At 47.2% G+C, this 24876-nt stretch overlaps 1 protein-coding gene across 2 annotated transcripts in view; it reads right to left on the reverse strand.

Moving 5' to 3' along the window:
- Positions 1-24876, reverse strand: part of Dock1 (dedicator of cytokinesis 1) — a 450610-nt gene that overhangs the window by 282164 nt on the left and 143570 nt on the right. For both annotated transcript variants that reach the window (XM_027930051.3, XM_027930050.3), the window contains exons 24-25: positions 15481-15551; positions 12854-12960 (exon numbers count right to left, since the gene is read on the reverse strand). In XM_027930051.3, coding sequence (XP_027785852.1) covers positions 12854-12960; positions 15481-15551 — 178 coding nt within the window. The remainder of the gene's footprint in view (positions 1-12853; positions 12961-15480; positions 15552-24876) is intronic.

Here is a 24876-nt window from a genome sequence, read left to right on the forward strand (position 1 = left end):
GGGACCAGCCCCAGGGCAAGTGCTCCCACTCAGGTACAACATCATTGCTGAGTCCTACCACTATAGTGAAATGCCATGATGATGGATTTGCTTCAAAATGTCTGGGGTGCAGGGTGCACACAGATAAAAAGGGTTGGTCCTGAATTCAGAATTCTTGAAGCTGGGGCGAGTACATGAGCCTGCTTACTGCCATCTCTCCACTTTCTGTCTGTGGGAAACGTTATGTGGTTTTCAGAAGAAGGCATCTTGAGTCAGAGGTAGGGTAGAACTGTGCACACCCCATCACGTTTCCACAAACTGGGGGAGCAGCACGTCAGAAGCCAACTGAAGGCCGCGTGGACTTCATGGCACTGCTCACAGGTGACCTTCCACTTAGGCTTCTCAGGAGTCCCCCACTTTCCTCTCTCATTGTTTCCCCTTCTCAGAGACATCCCCGCATTCCCACGTGATCAAGCCATCCAGAGGCCAAACCAGGAGAGAGAGCGAGTTTCCCCAGGAGAGCCCAGAACTTCACCTCCCTTGGAGCAAGTGAGACACACATGTGTGGCCGGTCACACGTCACCTTCTGCACTAGCTCCAGGGAAAGAGGTGCTGGGTTGGAACACCCTTGTACATCTCCCTCCCTCAGCACCTGGGGTCAGGCTGGCTCTGGGTGCCAACGGTGGAGAAAAAAGAAGATGAACAAGGCACTGCTTGGGAGCTTTCCTTCCAGGGAGGGACCAAGGGTGACATGCAGTAACCAAGGGAAGAAACAATGATTTCACAGGCGGACGGGGCTGTCATGAGGAGCACCAGGCAGGTGAACCCAGTGCCTCTGGGAGGAAACTCCTGGGACAGGTAAATTTTATGTGCAAACCACTGGGCCATAGGGTGCCCAGAGAGCTGGTGACACATTATTTCTGGCTGTGTCTGTGAAGGTGTTTCCAGAAGAGATTCCATTTGAACTGGTGGACAGAGTGAAGCAAACCCACACTCCTCAATGGGGTGATCATCATGTGGTCCCTGGGGACCAGGAGCAGGAGAGGAAGTCTGCACTTCTCTGTGAGCAGACGGCGGCAGTGACAGAAGCCCACCGTCCTCATTCCAGCCAGTTCCACAAGGGTTGGGGCCCAACGCAACCCTCTGTGCCAAGAGAAATGCCGCCTGCTGTAGCCCAACAAACTCTTCTGTCTCCATGTGCAAAACGGAGAAGTGGGGAAACAAGGCTGGGAACAGCCAGAGCGCTGAGAGCGGTGGCCTCCAGGGGCCCAACCTGGCCAGGGAAGGCTCTTCCAGGAGCAGCCATTCCCACCCAGGAATCCCCATTTCCATAGAAATGGTCCCCTTCAGTTGTGGAATGGCTTTGATATCAGGGGAGATGGTGCCAAGGAAGGGAATCAAAATGGAGTGGCATTGGTTCTGGTCAGATATGTGGAGTCCAGCACACTGAGAACTCTTGGGGACACAGCAGTGGCTAAACTTTGAAATGGGCTGCAGATGAGTCCAGCCCCACCCAACTCCAACACCCATGCTGACCTTTGACCTGAGCCAATTTAGGTTTCCTAAACTCTGTGTAACCTCTGTGGACCTTCTGTACAATACACCCTTTCCCCACACCACCCAGAGACAGAGACCACGCCCAGCCCCTTCCTTACAAGAGAGCTTGGCTTTTGCTACCACCAGTCACAATTTTTGACTAACTAGTGATATAGTTTGGTGTGTAAACCTTTAATACAGTTCTATAAACCATAGGAGCATACTTTCAAGACTTCTTGAATCTGCATTTTTCCTGGACAGCAATCCTAATTTGACCACAAATACGTGCACTTTTGTTTGTTCTAGACTAGGTTGATTTTATTTTTAGTGGGGAATGGAAACAAATGCTTTAGAGCAAAAGAACTTTGGGTGTTTAGGAGTGATAAGAGACAGGGGCTGGGGAGCCTTGCTCCTACCTGGGAACCCACAGAGGAGCCCCAGTGACTTGCTCATGGATGCATTAGGCCACATCCTCAGGAGGACCTTGCAGAAGGGCTGGCACATGCAGCAGCACCTCAGCTAAACCCACTTAAGGCAAGTTCTGCAGATCTAGACACAGGGAGAGCTCATTTAACTGATTCCAGTAGGATCAGGGAAAAGGACAAAGACAACTATATTTTTTACAAATTAACAAGAAACTGAACAAAGCATGAAAATCAGAGCCATCATATCTCATCAAAAATGGTTTGGCTTTAAATATTTATACTAAATGTGGCACAGAATATTTTGTAAAAGTAATGACATCTTTGTAAGAGCAGCCCAGCCAGAAGATTTCAGCTGATAAATCTTTCCTGACAAGGAGGTAAGACAGCAGTCAGCTGCATGGGAAAAGCAGAGAGCTTGCAAATGAAAGATATCAAGACTAACTCTGCTGCCCTATCCAGAGAGACTCCTAAAACCCAAGCTCAACAAACGAGACCATTTTCACACTGGCCAAAGCCTTCTGAAAGGATTCCAGGCAGCCACGACAGTTCAGAAGCACATTTGGGCTGCCAATTACGGTTTAGACAACTCTACTGATTGGGAATTCCGGAGCTCCTTGTAAGACACAACACTTTCAGCTAATTTTGGCTCACTTAACCCACAATAATTTTAGATTCATAGATTTCATATAAATTTCACTTACTATGTTAGGTATGAATTCCTATTAAGATCAAACCCCTAGCTCTACACTTAAAAAGACAGATTAATTATTTCAAAATATTATATTACCTACTAACTCCTCACAGAGCTATGCCACGTGTTTATTGATTCACTGCATAGTTCCAAAAAGGACTGGAGTTCGTCCATGACAAAGACTCGTGGAAGAAGAGTGAAAACAGAAACTGGGCACTGTGGAGAGGAAATCAGTCCCCGGGCACCTATGCTGAGATCATCACCCAGAGCAAGTAGTGAGGTTCCCATCAGGCTTCCCACCAGCTAGAGAGAAAGTAAGTGTCCACAAGAGTAGGGGGTATGTCCTTCAGATTTAATCTTAAAATAACTTCCATTTCAAATACTTTTAATCAGTGCATATTAAATATGCAGAATAGTGTGCACACCTAAAAACATAATTTGATCAATTCTCTCCCCAAGACATCCCTCCCCTTCCCCTCCTCCCTCCCTTGTTCCCTTCCTCTATCCCAAGGGTCTCCCTTCTGACTTCATAGGGTCCCTTTTTATGCCTATCTTTTCTTCTTCCTTCCACTTATGAGACAATACATATGAGAATACACTGAGACACACTACTCTGACTTATTTCATTCAAAATGATGGTCTCCATTTCCATCCATTTTCCAGAAAAATGCCAAGAGTTTGTTCTCCTTTGTGCTGAACCAAACTCCATTGTGTGTGTATATATATATATATATATACACTGCATTTTCTTTATCCACCTGTGAATGGATACCTCGCCTGGTTCTGTAACTTGGCTATTGTGCATTGTGCTGCAATAAACATAACTATGTACAGATTTCTAACATATGCTGGCTTTAAATTCTTTTGGATAAACACCAAAGAGTGGTGTAGTAGGATAAAAAGGTAGATCTATCTTTACCTTTTAGAAGAACTTCCATGCCAATTTCACTAGCAGTTGTGCTAATTTACATTCCCACCAACAGTGTGTAAGTGTGGCTTTCCCTCTGCATCCTCATTAGTAATTATAGTTATTTGATTTTTTTTTTTTTTTTTTTGGAACTGATGGTTGAACCCAGGGGTTCTTAACCACTAAGCCACATCTTTTTTTATTTACTTTAATTTCGAGACAGGGTCTCACCAAGTTGCTTAAAGGGCCTAAATTGCTGAGACTCATCTAGAACTTGCAATCATCCTGCCTCACCCTCCTGAATCACTGGGATTACATGCACCTTTATTCACCACTGTGCTTGGCTCTTATTTGTATTCTTAATAACTGTCATTCTGACTGAAGTGAGATGAAATTTCAATGTAGTTTTGGTTTGCATTTTCCTGAGGGCCAAAGATATTGAACATTTCTTCACATAAGTGCTGGGCATTTATACATGTTTAGAAAAGTGTCTGTTCAGTTTGTTGGCTCATTTACTGACAGGGTTATGTGCTTTTTGTAATGCTAATTGTTTTGAGTTCTTCATATATCCTGGATATTAATCCTCTTGTAAAAATAGCTTGTGGAAGATTTTTTTTTTTTTTGCATTATGTTGGTTATCTCTTCACTCTGTTATTTTTTTCCTTTACTATATAGAAGTTTTTTAATTTTATGCTATGCCATTTATTTAATATTTCTCTTATTTCCTGAGTTACAGGGGTCTTACTCAGGAAGTCTTTGCCTGTGCCTTAATATAGTGAAGCATTTCTTTTTCTTCAAACAGTTTCAAAGTTTCTGGTCTTAAAATCTGATCAATCAGCATTATTACAGGGAGGTGTATGTTACTTCCTGTTATTTTGTCTTATTCCTAATACTCATTTGTTGTTTGTTTTTCTAATGTGGTTCTGCCCCATGCTCCCTTGGTTGTTTTTATATTCCTGTGTGGAGGATTCCTTTAAGTACCTTCTGAAATGCTGGCTTAGTGCTCATGATCTCCTTTAGTTTATGCTTACCTGGGGAGGCTTTCATTTCTTCTTCAATTTTGAAGGATACTTTTGCTGGATACAGTACTGTAGGTGGGCAGTTATTTCCTTTCAGGGCTTAAAATACATCATTCTGTGTCCTCCTGACCTTTAGAGGTTCTGTTGAGAAGTCTGCCAGTTTTCTGATGGGTTTGCCTTTATAAATGATTTGGTAGGTTTCTCTTGCAGCTTTTACATTTCTTTCTTTCCTCTATATTTTTGAAATTTTAACAATGATGTATCAAGGAGAAATTCTTTTCTGGTCTTGTCTCTTTTGAATTGTAAATGCCTCCTGTACCTGGATGTCTATTTCCTTCCCAAGATTAAAGAAAGTGTCTGATATTTTTTACTGTTCTCTACATCAGTAGTAAGAATCTCCTCTGCTTCCTCAAGGCCTATTATTCTTACATTTGGCCTTTTAATGTTGTCCAATAGCTCTTGTATATTCTGCTCAGTTTGTTGTGGGTTTTTTTTTCTTTATGATTGTCTAAGTGTTCTAATTCCTCCATCTTTTCTATCAGCCCTGATATTCTTTTGTCTGCATGATCTAGTCTACTGGTAAGACTCTTTACTGTGATTTTTTTTTTATTTGATTAAGTGAGTTTTGCATTTTGAATATTTCTTATTCTTTTTCAGAACATCTATCTCTTTATTGAAATTCTCTCTCATACCCTACATTTTCTCCCTCAGATCTTCTCTTAATTCATTGACTATTTTAACCATCAGTTTTTTGAATTCTTTGTCCAGTATTTCCACCACTTTATTATCTTCGGATTTAGTTGTTGGGGAGTTTTATCCTCTCAGAGGCATCTTACTGCCTTGTTATCTCTTATTATCTGTGTTTCCATGTTGAAATTTGGGAGGGAGATCTCTACCATACGAGGAGCTTATTAGTGAGCTTCCTTCTCTTTATGATATGCCCCAGGCTGAGGGTTTATCTCACCCCCAAAGCACTCATTCAACATATTCAAAGTGCTGTTTGTGTCCCATACCATCTTGAGAAGAAAGAATGTCCATCAGTACCAGCTACTGCTTTACAACAAGCCATATTATCAAATATCGTAAAAACTGACTGAAAATGTTCCCCAACTCTCCACTAACCAAAGAAAAGAAAGGGGGAGTGATCACATAGAACAGGCTCAAAAACTAGGTAATAGAAGCAAAATTAATATTAAGCTAAACAGAAAATAGAAGGGAAAGAGAAGGAAGGAAAAAAGGTGCGGTAAAAAAGTGTAGAGGAGGGAAGAGAAAGAAGAAAAAAGAAGGGGAAGGAACAAAAATGAGGAAGAAAACATAATATTTAATTAATGAATATTTACAATCATATAAAATTATAAAAATAACAAGTAGTGACAGAAACCCAAACCAACCAAATAGAAAACAGTACAGGTGAAATTAAAAAAAAAATGTGTGAAGACAACAAAAGCCTCCTTGCCAAGGTGTTTCACAGGTAGACTCCCTCCAGGTACTTGTGAATCAGCCAGGTATCAGAGGTGTCGCAGTGTCCAAGCTCTGGCTGCATAGCCTCTGACTGGCTCTGAATGCAGAGGCAAAGTCTGAACCAGCCTGGTTCCAAGACGGGGTGGGGTTGTGCATTCCCCCCGACATCTCCATCAGAGTCTTGCTGCAAAAGGCACTGTGAAGCTCAGCCTCTGTATCCTACCCATCCAGTCTCCACCACATCCTCCTCATCCATGACCAGCCAAGGCAGCTAAATGTACTATTTTGGGCCTGTGAGCGGGCAGCCACTGGGGACTGTGCCCTCCCCGACTTGTTAGCCACTCCCCCTCTGGTACAGGGGGCAGTTTCACGTGCTCTCGGAGGTTTCTTGGTGCCTAGGGGAAGCACTGTCGGCTGGCTAACCACAAAGACTTCACACCACCCTTCTCCTCCAGTGCGACTTAGGTGGCTCTGGAGATTCCCCAGCTAGCCTGTGGAGCTATGAGTGCCTTGGTGTTGCAAAGGGGCTGGCACTGGGGCATCCCCTGCCTAGTGGGCTGAACTCCATTCTGAGTGGACAGGATGCTCTGTGTGCACCCCTGAGTTTTCAGGACAGTCGAGTGGGCCTGCCTCTGTTCCCTCTGCGCGTCAGTGGATTTCACTGGCTTCTCAGCTCAAGCTATCACACTATAAAAATTATTCCGATGGCTTGCTCCAGCTGTTTCCTTCATGCTACTCTTTGCTGTGGTCTCCAGGGGAGATGAAGATACAGGGGATTACAATTCCCTAAGGCGCAGGCTTAGGGAACAGGGCTCAGGGAGTCCCAAGTAGACGGCTCCCTGACACAGTTCTCTGCTTAAAACCCAAGAAAAACACAATATGTCTCATGCATCCACCCACCGTGCAGTTCTGAGTTCAGCGAAATTCAGACTGACGTTCTTGCTGTTTCTGTAGCCATCTTGTTAAATACGCCCTGTCCCTTGGTGTGATCCCTCCACCTTGACCTGCCTGGGTACCAACTGCAGGTACAGGTGCAGAACTGATCACATTGCCTCGCTCTCTGTTCCAGCAACCAAGTCTCTGTCTAGTGTTGAACCTAGTGTGTCCCTCAGTCACCCAGCTCACTGAGCAGCTCTTCTCCAGTGACTTCAAACCTGAACTTTGGAGGGGTGGGACACACAGCCCACTTCTACACTGCCCCTTCCATCTTCTCAGGTCTATTTTAAGTATTTTTACTGAATCTTTTGTGTTTTAGGCCCTTACTCAAAGGGAACTCAATGACATTCAGAACAAAGCTTTGCAATACAAATTCTGACATATATGTATGTCCTCAAGAAGGTTTCGGTCACATAACACTCGACGAAGGTCAAACACAATTCACAGATGATCCACTGACAAGTGTCATTCACTGACAGCTGGCATTCATTGACAGTGCTGAAAAAAATGTGAAAGTTGCCAGAATCAAGATGAAGTCACTTATGTCAACCCACGGCAAAAACAAGTCAGAGAAACCAGGATGCTATGAAGGAAGAGTCTTACAGGACTGCCTGATAATGACGATCATACAAGACTCCGACAGATCCATGCCCGGGCAGGGACCACCGCGGCCTGTGCTAAAGGACCTTCCATCACGACACCTGCTCGGGCACTGTAGGATGGACATGCGAGTTACTAACCACTGTAGCCAAGGGCTGTTGTTCCAAATATTTGAAGTGAACCTCCCCATTTTTATCTAGGAAAAGACCCCTTGTCTAGCCTCTGTGAACACCCAGAGTTCACGATGGCATGTATGTTGTGTTCCAGGCGCTATGCGGGCTCTTCCCAAATAAGTTGTTTTTGGAGAATATCTTTCTTTTCTTCTGAGGTTGGCATATCTGGTGACTGCTGAGAGAACAGAGGCAAGGCCACCTTCAGAGAGAGCCACCTACCCCTGGAAGCGTCTTTGAGTCCCCCATTTCCATGGCTTGTCTTTTTCTGCCTGGTGGATCTTCTCTCAGGTAGAAGGCTCCTTTTTTGGAAGAGGACTGCTGCTGATGGTTTCTTGAAGAATTCCTTCATTAAGGAACAAGGCAGGCCTCCTTTAGGCCATCATTACGGTGAATACTCCCACTAAGGGTCTCTTTTGGCAGGCACCGTTCATTTTCTGAGTGAGAGTTTAGGGAAAGGAAATTCTTCAATTTCTTGGCAACTGGGGCAGCAATGGGAGAATTTAATTCAAACCCATCAGAGTTAGCTGTGCCTGGAATTCCTAGGGACAGGTCTGCTGGGGACTCCCCGGGCAGCTCTGTTCTTGCTTGGCAGGGATTTCTCCTGCACTTTTTAATATAATTGAGCTCATGGTAACATCTTATGGCCTTTCTCTGGTGAATTCACTTTCAATTCTGTGTGCCTGGCTTCACAGTTTGGTTTGACCTACATGCCTGATTTAAAATTTCTTGTGAGACTCCCTGAGAGATTCTTAAACAGCAATTACAGGCTTAACATGTAAAGGATTTTCAGGTCTCTGTATTTTCTTTCTTCTGCCAATTTCAAATCTGTTGACTCTTTTGCTTATATTAAGATAACTTTATTATTCAAGGTTGCCTGAAGTTTGCTATTTCAGACAGTCCTAGTAAAATGCAAACATCTAAGAGTTAACTCCTAAACTCATTTGCTCAAAAGACTATAAATAAAGACCTTCAAGTTTATCCATATGATAAGGTGACCTTAACTGTTCCATTTTTTTCATAAATATGATTCAGATACAACTCTCTTCTTCTAAACTGATAAAATTATATTACTATATTACTGTCTCCTCAATTTGTTGGTAAAGTAAAAATGAAGTGGTCTTCAGAATTGTTAGTACACATTTTTGCTCAGGTATCGTGGTTCAACAGAGTTATATTTATCTCTGTCAAATGTTTAGGATCATGAAACAACAAGTCTGACCTAAGAACCACTTTGCAGATGAGAGCAGAGTGCATTGTGGGTTCTTCCCGTCTATCAAGTGTAGCACCTTAATGTTCGAAGGTTTTCCTTGACAAAGAAGTAACATAAAATGGCAATGCTCATCTAATACCTCATTTTCATAAGGAATCTGGGAATCATTGCTTAAAAATAAGCAAATGAAGTAAATATGCATGAGATAAATGCCTCTGAATATAAATATAGATTCAAAACTTCATAGCTACTTAAATTTTCATGAAGTAAAGACTATACATGATGGCCTACTGACACATACACTTTCATTAATGGCTGGCATATGACGAAAAATTCAAGGTTTCTTCCTTCCTGAGTCTTCACTAAAAATTACCAAGAGTTAAAAATTCTGGCCGAGTGCAGTGACACATGCCTTTAATCCGAGTGTCTCAGGAGGCCAAGGCAGGATTGCAAATTCAAAGCTAGCCTCAGCTATGGCGAAGTGCTAAGCAACTCAGGGAGACCTTGTCTCTAAATAAAATAAAATGGGGCTGCGGATATGGCTCAGTGGTCAAGTGCCCCTGTATAAATAACAAAGAAACCAAGATATGTTTGAATTTAAAAAAAATAATAAACTATTAAAAAAAGACAAAATCTTTTACTGAGAAAAGAAATAATTTTATCTAAATTCAAAGATTTTAAAGAAATGTTCTGAAATGTAAATTTGAGAAAGAAAACAAGGCGGAAAGTAGCGGGTGAGCAGGAGAGAGAAAGAAAAGAGAGCTGCAGGACAAAGATCTCCTTCTGCTCGGAAGATTAAAAAAGAGATTTCTTTTTCCATAGAAAGGGATTTATTTATAGCAAATAAAACTGCTATCCTGACTTTGAACGGCTGGACTCTTCCAAAATGGGAGAAAAGAACAACAGGGCACAACAAACGGCCACAGCACACTGCAGGCTCAGAGCAGATGCCAGGGTCCTAAGGACCACTCTCTGGAGAAGAAACTAGTCTGCTACCGTCTGTGAAAGTCATCTTCAGGATTCTAAAACTCACAACATTCATATACCGATATAAAATCAGAATCTAATTCTCTATTTTGAAGCAACAAAATTTTCTTAAAATATTGCTCTGATTTTAGTAAAATTCACAAAAATTGGCCTGGGAAACAAGGACTTTTTGTTTCAGCAAGTTCATATCATGTTTTCGGCTGTCTTTATTAGGTTACTGATGGCTTAGGAAAAAAACGAAATCTTAAAAACAGTCTTTTTAAGCATCTATTTGTTTTAAAGTCTTTTGAGAGATTATTACTGGTTAAAAAGCTTAAAACTAAACGACTACTACTTGACAATGATGTTTACTATATACTATTCATGTAAACATTCTAAGATTGTGCAAGGTCATATGAAATCTTTAAAAGTCTGATGGCCTGGCATGAAGGCTTTAGTCATGACTGGCATCTCACAGCACTGAATGCAACAAGAGTCACTAAATTTTCTTGTCATCTGCTGAATTCATCAGAATCTAACCATGCCTATTCTAAGTCATTTGCAATACATAGTTTTCATTCTTCCTTTAAGCACCTGTAATCAGATTCGTAAAAACACTCTAACAAATAATCAAGCACAATTTTCTGATAAAACAAAACTCACTTTATAAACAAACTTGTTTTCCTTTCAAGTACCTTTGGTAAAAATTAGTCTGACTATAAAGAAAAAAGATAATGTTGCTTGATTCAAATTATTACACAGACTGCCGTTTATTCTCCTGTGGGTATTTCTGGATTTTCCTTTGTAAATTTGTACCTGTTGCCTGACAAAACCCTGCAGAAATACAATTCCTGGTAGAACAGCCTGGCTCAGCGCTTTGAGAAGACCCCCATCTCACCAGGTGGAGAGCACCAACTGCACTGTGGCTTCATCTGGGAACCTCTCCCCAGATGCTCCTGTTCTAGATGGGACAATGACTCCCAGTCACTAATCACTTCCGTCCCCAATGTGGGAGCAGAAGGACAGCCCAGAAAAGCACATCCCAGCAGTAATGTCCAATCAAGCTCCAAAAGCAAGAGGGCCAATCGGCAGTGTGTTCAGGGAAGAATCTTAATCAAAAGCAGAGAACGTGGAAGAAATGTGAAAGTTGTCAAAATAAAAACAGACCCACTATGTCAACCCTGTCAAAAGAAGCAACAGCACAACAGAGAAGAAGGGACAGCAGCTCTCAGAAGAATCTGCCAACACTGCAGGCTTTCTCAGAGCCACGGCAGCCCTGTACAAGGAGTAGCTTCATCAGGACGTCTGCCCAGCCACCGACCACTCACCTCGGGCTGTTAACTCTTGGCATCAGTCATTCCAGCCAAGGATTACTACTTAAAATTCCTGATGGAATCCTCCTCATTTCGCCTCTAAACCCTTTCCCTGGCCTCAGACTCCTTGCAAACACCCACAGTTTGCTATAGAACACATATTCCCAATGCAATGCTCTGCCAGTCCAGAATAAATTTCATAATTCTTGGAGAATCAATCTCTCTCCCTCTCTCTATGACATATATGTTTGTCTTGGCACTGAATGGTGAGTAGATGGAAAATCTACCTAATGAGACCTATGTATAAACTTTTGGAGAATTTACTTGCTCCGGTATGAAGCATAGTCCATACAGGCATGACCGCGGAAGCTGGGTCCCAACATACCACCTCCTCATCAGCCTTTCTCTAAACCCCATGCAGTCCCTAGGATTTGGAACAGTCACCCAGGGAGTAGACAATTCACATACCAGCCTCTCAGTGGGACCTGAAATACGGGTAGTCAGAATTAATGGCCCACTCTAGATTTGTGTGATTTCAGTCTCAGACGGCGGGGACAGCTGACTTTCTTTTATAGAAGTGAGAAACAGGGTTCTGGCCAAAGAAAGGTCTACATGAAGGGGCTGCACAAAGCCACCCCTCCTTGATTTGGTATTTTTCTTCCTCCAGAAGAACACTCCCACCCAGGTGAACTCTTAATGTCATCTCTTAACATAAACATTGGCAACAGGCACACACTCCAGTGATATGATAAAGGTAAACCAGCAGGCAAACATGGTGCCCACCAACCCAGAAGGCACGGAGGACTGCGCCAGACAGTGCATTCTCAGTCCGGCCAGCAACCTCTCAGCGGGCATTTCCCAATGAGCGCTGCTTGTCGCTGGAAAGGCACAGAGGAATCACAAACAACACCAAGCCTGAGGACACAAGAAAATGAATGGAGAAGCCCAGCATCCAGACCCAAAAGAAAGAGAATAAATCTATGCCATCAGGATGTCACTCCGCAGACCTCACACCTGTGTCCAATAAATGAGGAAGGTTAAGGAATTATGCACAGCTTTTAAGTTTTCAATAAAACAACCTGACAAATGTAAAATATTAATTCAGTCTGTCCAAACAGAAAAAAAGTGATTAATAAAAAGGATGGGGAGATAATGAGGAAAAATATAAGGTGTTCTTCAGGATAAATGAGTTGAGGAATCATCAGAATTCATATGACTCTGAGCAGGGTTGGAAGAAACCCTGTCAAAGATGGCAAAGTTCAGATGATGACAGAACCATTACTTCTAAATTTAAAGAAAACCTGAACTTTTTTTTTTGCCATCATCTCAGTGGAAGCTAGTAATTGCGACCCCAGGATAGACAATCCCACGGTTTAAAGACCACAATGTATGCTGATTATCCTCGGGCTTTGGTGTGCACCCAAATGACAAACTACCACCTTCTGCACTCATTTCCCAATGAGCTGCTACCTACACGGCGTCAATCACTGTTCTCTTGTAAGGGCTACGTCTCCCTGTCCTGTGCTGGACATGTTTTAACCACATGCCACCTCCACTCCTCACAGCAGGGAGGAGGGAATTCAGAGGGGCCACGACTGCAGACCGTGGATCCCGTGATGATATCTCTCATAACTCACCGTGCTGGGTGAAGAGGTCACTGTGAACAATCTCAATCAAGCAGTAGAGCTTCTGAATGGTCAGCAAACCCATGGGGATGTTGAGGATGAACTCGGTGAACATTTTACTATGAGGAAGAACATGAGCAAAATACTTGAGACACACACAGCAAACAACCCGGTGCTGTTACAAGACAGGAGGTCCCTCGAGGGTCCTGACATGCCACTGGCATGCTGGACAAGCCCCTCACACAAGATTGGCCAAAATTACACACATCCCCAAATAAATGTTTTCTTTTTTAACTCACAGTCATTAAAATAGCTATTATTCAAATGACAGGCAATAACAAGCATTGAGGATTAAAGAAACCGGAGCCCTCCCGCCATGCTGGTGGGGGTGTGAAATAGTACAGTCACGTTGGAACGTGGTTTTGTATTTTCTCAAAATGTTGAACATAGTCATCGTGTAAATCAGCAATTCCGATTTTTAATTATAAACTCAATAAATGAAAGTATATATCCACACAAAAACGTGTATATGACTCAAAGTGACGACACTGTTAAATAGTACTGAAAAAGGAGAAACAACCAAATATCCATGAGCTGGGGAGTAGATGGACATGTCTGTCCATAAAATTCATCCAAACAAAGAAGCAAGCACTGACCCTTGCTACAACCCAGGTGAACCTTGAAACATGACGCTAAGTGAAAGCCAATGTTGAATGAGCCCATTTATGAAACACCTGGAGAAGCTAAATCTACAGATACAAAGAATAGATGGGTGATTGCCTAGGGCAGGGGTAGCAGTGAGAAAGGACTGATAATGGCACGAGGGATTTAACTGGGGAAATAAAATGTTCTGAAACATGCACTAAAAAATCTATTGAACTGAACACTATAAACAGGTGACTTCAGAGTATTCACCTAGTATTTCAATAAAAACATTTAAAACTTTCCTTTCACAAATGGCCAGAACTATGAAGGAATACCAGAAGAGCACCCCCTGGCATCTCAAGGAAAGCAACAAGAACGGGAAGTACTGCTTATGGGTCAATAGGCTGGTCCTGTCAAAGGCTACTTCCCAGCACTGCAAAGTCTGGGTATGGAGACAGTGGAGACGAACTAATGGAATGTTAGTTTGACCTTTTGGATTTTAAATATCTATTAAAAATCTTTTAAGAAAATATAAGAACAAGTAATTCCACTTCTTTGATTATCCTAATGATATACAATTAAGCTACAAAAAAAAAAAATGTATCCCTGTATATTTTGTAAAGATAAAGAGCAGACTTCACTCGGCACCCTTCAGGCAGCACAATAGTTAGAGGCCTGTTCTTTATAATCAGAAAGCCAGGGTTGGCCTTGAACCAGTGCCACTGGCCAGCTGAGTGACTGCAGAGAAGCAAAATTAGGCTAATAATAGAACCAATGTCATGCCATTGTTGTAAAGACTAATTGACTCGCGCATGGAGGTGCTTTGTGAAATGCCCATTTTGTATGGAGAAAGCACATAATAGATGTCACGTCTGTGGTTGTGGCTTAAGCAAATGATGGGCCAGCAGAGAATGGCACACCGTGAAAGTCATGAATAATTACGATGCAAAAGAGGATTTGAAGACACGGGAAATAAGATGTGTGAGTGCAAGAGTGCTCCTAAAGAAAAGAAGGTGGGCCTCTGAGGGGTGTGTCTGCAGCGTGTTAAGGATCCAGGTCTTTCTGGCTGCGTCTGGGTAGTGGACTTAAGTGTGAATTTTTCTCTCCTGTGATCACTTCCACTTTATTAAAACATGGGTTGATGATCCAAGCAGGAAAACATACAAACATGACTTTTAATGTCACGTTTGAAATCAGTATAAAAGGGACTAATGCGGACAGACGTGCACCAAGAACAGAGGGCCTCAGCAGGACTTCCCTGGAGCTCCAAGCATGAGGCTCGAGCAGGGACAGTGACTCTGCTGTGCTCCTCTGATGGACAAGAGGCTGATCCCCCTGAGCACGGGAGGATGGGAGCAGAGTATGGCCGCACCCCAGTAGACGCAGTTTCCACGCCTCCCCTGTTTCTCCAGCCCTGAGTCCTCCAACATGTGCCGGATGCCTTTGCGGGCTGTACAAAGACACCACACGGGGTGACATGTTCCAGGGCAAAAGGAAGGACCTGGTTGCTAGTTCCCTCCTCAGTGAAAGCCCTGTGGCTGTCTCCCACCCAGTTTGTCTTTGGGGATTTTAAAAAAATTCTTGTCTGATTCTTCTGCCTGGCGTTCCCAGCCCCTCCCTCAGGAGCTCAGGAGAAGCTACACCCGTTATAAAGAAGGGGAGGTGACACAAGAGCAGGAGAACACCTATGTGAGGACTTTCGGGTTGTGAAAACAAAACAAAATGAGACGAAAACCAACAGCTACGAATTGAAAATCAAAACCTAACCATGCAAAATGCCCAACTGGCGTCGTATTCCCAGTGCCTGCTGATGGGTGACAACTTCCCCACACAAAGTGATAATTAGCAAAGTGACAGACACCAGCAGCAGCCCATGCCCCGGGGCGGTCCAGGGCACTGACCCGTGCAGACCCGAGGCAGGCCCGGAGCATGCCCCGGACGACAGCAGCCCCAGGAAGGCGTGATGGGTGAGCGCCCGCCTGGCGCCTAGTTACCTGAGCTCCTTGGGGTCGAACACCAGCTTCACGTCGTTGACGATGGTCGGCAAGTACTTCAGGGCCGCCCCCTGCAAACCAAGAGGAGAGAGGGCTGAGCCGAGTGCAGGGGCCAGCGTTGGCAGAAATTTCTGATTCCTATCAAGACCACAGACGTGGCAAGAAGAGAACCGCTTCAGACAGAGGCGGACGGCTGAGCGTGAGGAGAGGAGAGTGAAGGCAGCTCCCCCAGGCCACAGAAGGGCGGGAGCTAGCATGGACACGCGACGCGACGCAAGACAGCACAAGGGACAGCAACAGGAACCCACGCCTAGCCCGCAGGCAGACCACCGCCCCGTCACTAATGTGGCACTAACGTGACACTAACGTGGCCTCCTAACAAGGCTCACGCAATGAAACCAAGACGGTCCCAGAAGACCTTCTCGCCTGAAGCCCATTCCTCATTCAGCAATGCAGACGAAATGCCCTTGCTCCATCCTAAAACTCATCTCCTACACACCTGTGTATCCCTAGTTAAGGAATCATTTTGTTCTTTAGTAACAAGTTCTGCTTTATCTAGAAAACCCACAGCCTTGGTCAGGGCAGTCATGGTGATCACAGACCCCGCTGCCCGCATTGCACGGGGCTTGGGCCCTGCGAAGCTCAGCACTAATTCTAGCCGACCCACTACCGGGAGTTAGCTGTGTTGGAAGAAGCAAGTGACAAGGGAGACATTAATTACGCTGCCCCTGTTCACACAGCAAGTAATGAACTAAGCTGGAATTAAAATTCAATTTGGGGTATGCCACAGACCCAAGGCCTCTGTTACACACTGCTGGGGAATGTTCTGGATCTTAAGCGTCCTGACCTGGCTGAGTTCTACCTCCATGAAGGAAACTGGCCCGTGCCAGCTACATCAAGGGACTGCATTAACACTTAGATTCAAATTGAGAAGACAACAGGACAAAATATTATACCCATTACGTGAAAAGTTGTTATTACCACCCTCCAAAAGCAAGTAGTCAGAAACTCGCCCCAAAAATATGACCCTGGGGCTGCGGATGTAGCTCAATATGCAGCTCAATGTGCAGTGGCTTGCCCAACATGCAGGAGGCCCTGGGTTGGATCCCGGAACATATGCAGTCAATGGATTTGCTACCAAAGTTCACTACCCCTATACCAACACCAAATAAATTCCATTCCATAGCTCACATGTGTACAAAAGTTAACTTCAAATGCAGCACAGATCTTAAATGAAAAACGTGGAACTATGAAACTTCAGGAGAGAACACTTGTGACCCTGGGTTAAGCAAAGATTTGTAAGACGTGATACTAACAGCACAATCTTTAAATGAAAACATCCCAACAAAGAGCTGAGACTCTTGGAAAAGTGCTGTTTAGATAACAAAACAGGAGCCACGCACAGCACGGGGAGAGTGTTGCAAATCAGGATCTGATGGAGACTGGTATCCAGGATGTACCAAGAGCTCTTAAAGCTCAGCTGTAAGAAAACAATCCTCCACCTCCGCCAAAGGCGGGAGGGGGGGGGGCACTTCTCTGAGGAAGACACATGGATAGCAGATAAGGACCAAGCAACTTACTCTGCACCACTACTCATCAGGGAAGGGCAAACTAAAATGACCACAGTGAGAGACCACGACCGTCCATGAGAGAGGCTAAAAACAACTCAAAAGAAAACCCTAAGAATGTGCCGGGTGCATTCGCTGCTGGTCTGAGTGCAAAAATATTGAGGAGACTTTAGAAAAGAACATGGCGGTCTCAATGTGAGCCATGAGTGATCCCCGAAACTGGGTAACTGCAGTCCTGCATATTTATTTACTCAGATGAAATGAAAGCGGATGTTCACGAAAACCCCGCAAGTGAAAAGTTGAGAGCAGCTTTATTTATAATCGATAAAAGTTAGAAGCAGCCCAAATGTCCCTCAAGAGGTGAACCCACACCATGGAGCTCTACTCAGGACCACAGAAAGAAGGGACCACTGACCAACACACCAGGAAGCTCCGACGCACCCAGGAGGAAGAAACAGAGGCTAACTTGAAAGACGACGTGATTCCATTCCAGGCCAATCTGGAAAGGGAAAACCTGCGTCGTGGCCAGGTGGGAGAGGGGTTGTCTGCAGTGGGAGCGGGTCCAGCCCAGAGACCCTTCGGCAGGGCGACTGTGTTACGCTTCTGTGGAAAGCTACGAACTTCCCAATAAGGAGGAGTGTGTTTTACTGAGTGTAAATCATACCTTAATTTGAAAAGTGATTAAAAACATATTACCTAGATTACGCTGCCCCTATCAGGTATGGAAAATGCCTGTCAGAAGGCTGAGCACGAGTCCCATCTCTGGTGACCAGGATGGAGGATCCAGAGTTGAGTCACTTTTAATGAGTCTGAGTTTCCTGATCTACCAAACGTGAGCACCCTGCACACGCCAGACATGTACCTGGCTGCTCCTCTAAACTGACGTGTGAAATCCTCATGGCAACCTCTGGAGCAGGTCCAGGATCGTCCCCTGTCACCCATGAGAATGTGAAGGTGCAAAAAAGCGAAGTCATTTGCTCAGATGGGCAATGCTGGGATTTGGAGCAGCCTGCCCACTCCAAGGCTGGTGCTGCCAACCCACTGCACCACCTTCACTGCACGTCCCAGCACTCCCAGGCCAGAGGACAGGGGCAGGGGACAACTTCCACCCCTAAATCTCCACTGCAGAATCACAGGCACGATGGCTGCTCTTTCCGCTGGTAACCCAGCCCTCAACGCCAACCCGACTGAGGGATTCCAATTATCTGCGGGGAGCTGCAGTCGAACAGCATTAACTAGGAATAATTTCATGCCCGTTTCAAACGTTCTGCTTCGACTACCTCAGAGTCAGTTTGAGAAACTAGAAAATATTTATCGTGACATTTAATAATAAGCGTTTGCACAGGCTGATTGCTTTCCGTCTCTTAACGTGTCTCGTTTAGTTTGTGGATGTCCAGAGGGTGAGGGACGGCTTGGCTTCCTGCATTTTATACCGTACCCAACAAAGCATCCTCTGCCTGCAGCCGCTTCATAAATACCACTTCACAAGGACAGAGCGACAGCAACACACAAGAACAGGCCTTTGTGGCCTGCCTGCCCCCCGGGGCCCCTTCGGCCACCCACCCTGTGTTAACCAGGATGGGCAGAGGGCCAGGACAGCCAGGGCTCCCGGGCTTCCCTGCCCATTCCCCAGGCCTCCCACACCAAGCGTGTCCTCCGAGCGGACCGTGCCTGCTGAGGCAAGGCCAGGGAGGATCCCACAATGCTGGGCAGCCCAGAGCTCTGCTCCTCCGACCAAGACCACAGACACCACGTCGTACAGCAACCACGGCTGAAGGACAACCCCTGTTGAGCCACAGATCTGAGTCACAATGGCAGCAACCTCTTCTTAGGCCACCCTTCCTATAGCCCGGCTGCCACCTCACCTCAGGGCACCCATGACTCACACTCCCCTGAGCCCTCCTTCCCAATGTCTTGGGTCCTCCCTACATGTGGGGGTCCCTGGGGTCTCCCCACATAACCCTTCCCCCTCAGGAACATCACCTCATATAAGCTACCAACGCCTAAGGCTGATCTTGGAGGCCGTCTCTCCTGCGCCCCGCACCTCGAACCCACAAAACCCACTCCTGCACCCCGCACCCGTAACCCACAGCGACGACCTCTGGCGGGCTGTCCCAATGACTCTGCCAACTCCACTGCCTCTGATGGAGCCCCACCCGCCATCCCTTCCCCAGGGAACCACACTACTGACCCCTTGCTGCAGAGCAGAGGTTGGTCCACCTAACATCGAACCTCCACCTCTCCCTGGCACAGCCTCCCAGCTGGCCTCCCTGCCTCCACCCAGACCCCTCGTTCATGCTCACTGAACAGCAAGAGAAGCCCTCCTGTTGTGTAACTTGGGTGACACCCTCAGCTCCTGGGATAAATGTGACCCAGTCAGCATTCCCAGGGCCCCTAGGCTCCAGCCTCGATGCCCGGGGACTGGCCCACCAACAGGACCCTCTCCGCCTAGGCAGAACCTCTTCAGGTTCCCAGGTGGGCCAGGCTTTCCTGCTCCTCAGAGGCTTGTCCACAGCGATTTCCTCTTCCTGGGTCCCTGCTCCCCTCCCCCATTGCAGTCCCCACCTCAGTTAATCCATTTCCCCTCAGTCCAGAGCTCAGACCTCATTCCCCAGGACACAGGATGCTGGGTCAGGCACCTAGGGCACTCACATTCCCCTCAGAGATCCCAGGTTGACCTGCCCACACCCCCGAAGACCACAAGCCCCTTGGGAATGAACACAGTGGGCCTAGTCACTCCCCTGGTCTCGCGCACTCCTCACAGAGAACACAGGCCAGGGCTGGCCCCCACGACTCCCAGACCACCTCACCCTGGCACAGCACCTCTTGATTCTCAAGGAAACCACCCCCCCACCCTGCCTCTGCTTCCACCTCGGTCACCATCCCTGGGGAGGAGAGGAAAGGTGCAGAGCCAGCAAGGCAAGGTGCTCAGGGGTCCACCCTCCAGGCCTCCTCACAGGCGCCGCCTCCTCCCTGGCGTGTGCCACCCTGCCACTGCCAAGGACCAATCTCCAGTGCTTTGGACTCTGTTTGCACTTGGCATGGAAAGGCTTGGGCAGCCCCCAGGGAGCTGGACAGCTGTGCTACACTGAGGTCTCTGTTGAGAGAAGGGCTGCAGCTTCAAGAGCCTGGTGAGGGGCACAAGCTGGTGCATAAGTAGGCTGGTGGGTAAGTCAGGGGCACCCACCGGAGACAGGTGCGGGCGGGATCTTCTCTGCAGAGACACCTCCAAAACAAAAGTCGGAGTACACCACACACAGGAAGAGCCGGAAGCAGAGTCTACAGGAAGCAGGGCCCAAGGGGGCTCAGGGCAGGCTCAGGCCAGAGGAGAGAGTGCACAGCCTGCCTCCACCACCTGTCCGGGCAATGCCAGAGGGTGCCCTTTTCCATCAGTGCTGCCAGGTAAAGCCATGGTGCTTTCAAGGACCTACCTCCAGGGGCTGCTGGGATGGAAGGGTAGTCCCGGCTCAGGAGGACCTACCTCCAGGGGCTGCTGGGATGGAAGGGTGGTCCTGGCTCAGGAGGACCTGCCTATGGGGGCTGCTGGGATGGAAGGGTGGTTCCGGCTCAGGAGGACCTGCCTATGGGGGCTGCTGGGATGGAAGGGTGGTCCTGGCTCAGGAGGACCTGCCTATGGGGGCTGCTGGGATGGAAGGGTGGTCCTGGCTCAGGAGGACCTGCCTATGGGGGCTGCTGGGATGGAAGGGTGGTTCCGGCTCAGGAGGACTTGCCTATGGGGGCTGCTGGGATGGAAGGGTGGTCCCGGCTCAGGAGGACTTGCCTATGGGGGCTGCTGGGATGGAAGGGTGGTCCTGGCTCAGGAGGACCTGCCTCCAGGGGCTGCTGGGATGGAAGGGTGGTCCTGGCTCAGGAGGACCTGCCTATGGGGGCTGCTGGGATGGAAGGGTGGTCCTGGCTCAGGAGGACCTGCCTATGGGGGCTGCTGAGATGGAAGGGTGGTCCCGGCTCAGGAGGACCTGCCTATGGGGGCTGCTGGGATGGAAGGGTGGTCCCGGCTCAGGAGGACCTGCCTATGGGGGCTGCTGGGATGGAAGGGTGGTCCTGGCTCAGGAGGACCTGCCTATGGGGGCTGCTGGGATGGAAGGGTGGTCCTGGCTCAGGAGGACCTACCTCCAGGGGCTGCTGGGATGGAAGGGTGGTTCCGGCTCAGGAGGACCTGCCTATGGGGGCTGCTGGGATGGAAGGGTGGTCCCGGCTCAGGAGGACCTGCCTATGGGGGCTGCTGGGATGGAAGGGTGGTCCTGGCTCAGGAGGACCTGCCTATGGGGGCTGCTGGGATGGAAGGGTGGTCCCGGCTCAGGAGGACCTGCCTATGGGGGCTGCTGGGATGGAAGGGTGGTCCTGGCTCAGGAGGACCTGCCTATGGGGGCTGCTGGGATGGAAGGGTGGTCCCGGCTCAGGAGGACCTGCCTATGGGGGCTGCTGGGATGGAAGGTGGTCATGCACATGGTAAGCTCAGCTCGGGATCCCAACACAACACCAGTGCTCAGCAGACCTTGGCCACTGCCACCTCCCACAGTGGCACGCGTGGCGTGTGGACACACACACAAGACTAACCCAGACACCCTCACTGTGCAGACCTCTCAAACCCCAGTCTTCATTCAGTGGGGACTTCCCTTTATAAAGGGCTACATACCATGACAGATACTGAGTAGAACTGGTCACCAAATCACAGAGGTCAGGATGATAGAAACATTTTCGACTTTTCTGGTTTTGTTTGGTCTTATTATTTAGGGTAAATCAGTGGAGGTCTTCATTTAAACACATCAGGCAGGCTCTTGTGAACTGTCACAAGCAGCTGAGATGCCAGCCTCCCCCAGTGCTGCCTCAGGGCCTCCCATAGTGGATGACCACCTGCCATCTCATGGAGATGTGCTGTGAGAATGACTGTGGGACAGTGGACAGTGTCAGTGGATGTCCCCAGAGACAGAGCCAAGTAGACTAGGTACCTCTCAGACCATCCCCATCAGGCTGGGAACCACTGTCCCTACCCTGAGTGGATACACCCAATGACCTGCCCAACCAAGAGCAGAGAAGAACCCCGGGGATTTGGATGAATTCACCGCTTTGAGCTTTGCTCATTCGTTTCCTGCTCGTTGAGCCATAAGAGAACTTGCAAGTCATTTCTTCACATTGGATTTTAGACCCAGCAAAGTCAACTTCCCAGCTTGAGTTTTTCTTTGAACTTGGTGAAGCTTTTATCTGTCCACCTGAGGGTGGACAGGTCCGATTCTAAACACATTTAGGCTTGGGGCAAGCACACGCGTGCACTGACCCACTGACTCTGAGAACCGGCGCTCAGGATTCCGCACGCACAAGCCAGAGGCACCGGGGATCCCACTAGGCACTGACTGAAAGCCAGCAAGCCGGGGAAGGACACCAGCGAGAAACTTAGAGTCCTGGCTGCTGGTACAGCTATTTCTACTTGTTCTAAAAGACAGGCTGTTGAGTGTCCCTCTTAAAGTCAGGTTCATCCCCATACCAGGCAGGCAGGAGCTCACGGTACTCAGCACTCCCAGTTCTCGGGAAGGAAAGTGAGGTCAAAATGGAATCAAAGGGACAAGGGACACACTGAGACCAAAAGATCAGAGGGAAAGAGAAAGAACTCCTAAAAGCACTATGAAGGGGCAGAAAAGGCTAAAATTTTTTAATTGCTAAAATAGTGCAGGTTAATGATATTAAGGAAATTTTATAGTCTAAGCAAATTAAATTGTCATGCATCTCATGAGATTGCCAACTTAATCCAACAAAAAAAAAAAAATGTACTTTCTATCTGGCATCCGTTTAATGTTGTAAGTGTCTCTCTGGCTAAAAATATTACTACTGATGATGATTAATAGATACTATTTTAGGGTAAAGTTCAGGCGACATTATTCAGTATAATTATTTTAATTAAATCCATTAGCATATCTTTATATAAGACGAGGAGAGCTATCAGTGATACAAAATAAGTTTTTCTTGAATAATGTATGAAGCAATTATTAATTTACATATTTCTCAAGAAAACGCATATTAAAAGGATTCCATTTGGAGGTTTTGAACTAAAATATATGGTGTCCACAAATTCTCCTTTCAGACTTAAGACTCTGTCTTTGGAAGATCTGGGACAGAGCCAAACACCCTCACAAGAACCAGTAATGTGAACAGAGAAAAAAGGGAGCCAGCCCACTCCCGCCAGTGGGGGCCGAGAGTCCAGAAGAGCAGGGTTCTTAATAAGATGGGGTGGACACTGGACAGGCAGCCTAGCTCTGCTATCGGAGACGTGCTGGGCCCTCGGGCGACTCAAGGATGTGCTCCTGTGGTTAAGTGCTAGGAATCCAGAGCAGAAGGAAGAATGAGGCCAGCCTCCTCGTACACTATTAAATACAGACTACCCATGCCTCCCGTACCTAAATCCAAAAATACCTCCTCTCCAGGTCATCAACATCCGTGAAGCAGATGCTGGTCACTAAAATAGCCCTGCTCAACTCTCCCACCAGCACTGAGGTTCACTCAACCCCAAGTGTCAACTGTGATCCTGGGGGGACTGTTCCCATAAATATCTCCATGTTGACCCGTCACAAAGTCTAAATAAAAACATCAATAAGGGAAGCGCAAACTTACCAAGATTTGAACCTAGCTCAAGCTCCTGTGCTTGCAAGTCCTTGGCTATGCCACCTTGGAGAAGACTGGCACAGGAGAGGGGCTCTCCAGAGTTTCACATGATGGTGGGGGGCTTCACTATATAGAACTGTGTTCACCACCACAATATGTCTACACACACACACACACACACACACTTCCTGGCCCATGTGGCTGGGTCACAATGAATGCCCACAGCACAAAAGTCCTCGGCCCTCAGTCACCCTTACAAGACCCAGGTCAGCAGGTCTGAGGGGCTGGTCCACTCTGGCCACAATGACCATTTTCCCTGTGTCCAGCCTGGCTAAGCAAGCCTCCTGTTCTCTCACACGCAGTCAGAAACGATGCTGGAACAAGCAGTCGAATCCTATACCTGTCCATTCCCTTGTCCCCAGTGCTGGGCACAGGGGAGACCAGAAGGGAATGTATCCGAGGACAGAGGTCAGGATAGGAGCAGGGATGAGCCAGGGAGTCAGGGCAGAGCAGCATTGGCCCAGCAGGGCAGAGACACCTGAAGACCACAGGCTCAGGAGCAAGAACCATGCAGCAAAAGTGGAGCAGGAGAAGGAGAAAGGGGTGGACGAGCCACCAGGGTGGACAAGCCAACCAGCGTGGATGAGCCAACCAGGGCACACGCAGAAACCATCCCTCTTCCTGGGAACCTCTGCGCTCGCCTAACCTCCTACGAGGTACCTGACGGGTAGGTAAGTCAGGCTAAATGGGGAATCGCCCAGGCTATCAAGAATAGAGCTGAATTTAACTCCTGAACTTCTCTCTCCTTGTTTTCTCTGTTTTTCTCTGGTAACCTTTTACCAGCTCAGTTAGGTAGACCAAGAGCTCAGGAGAAGGGGAGCCATTCTGTGAAGAGGCCTCCAAAGCCCCCCAGGGGGTGGAAATTGGTTACTTGTCTAGACAGCTTCCAGGAAGCCAGACAGGGCTCACAAATGACAGAGAAGTTCTAGAACAACACTTGAAACCGCAGTGGGCAGATTGGAAAACACAGCACAGTCCACTCGCGTCTAATTCATGGTCTGAACCATTCAACAAAGTGGAGCTTTTGGGAACAGCAGTGGGTGGAGGCTGGGACAGGTGCAGGGACAGGGGCAGAAGGGTGCAGGGAGACCTATGGGCTGCTGGGGCACACAAGCCCAGCCGCCTTCTCCACCATGCTGACCACCTCGCTGCC

The sequence above is a fragment of the Marmota flaviventris genome, chromosome 4, assembly GCF_047511675.1.
Source record: "Marmota flaviventris isolate mMarFla1 chromosome 4, mMarFla1.hap1, whole genome shotgun sequence".
NCBI classification, from domain to species: Eukaryota; Metazoa; Chordata; class Mammalia; order Rodentia; family Sciuridae; genus Marmota; species Marmota flaviventris.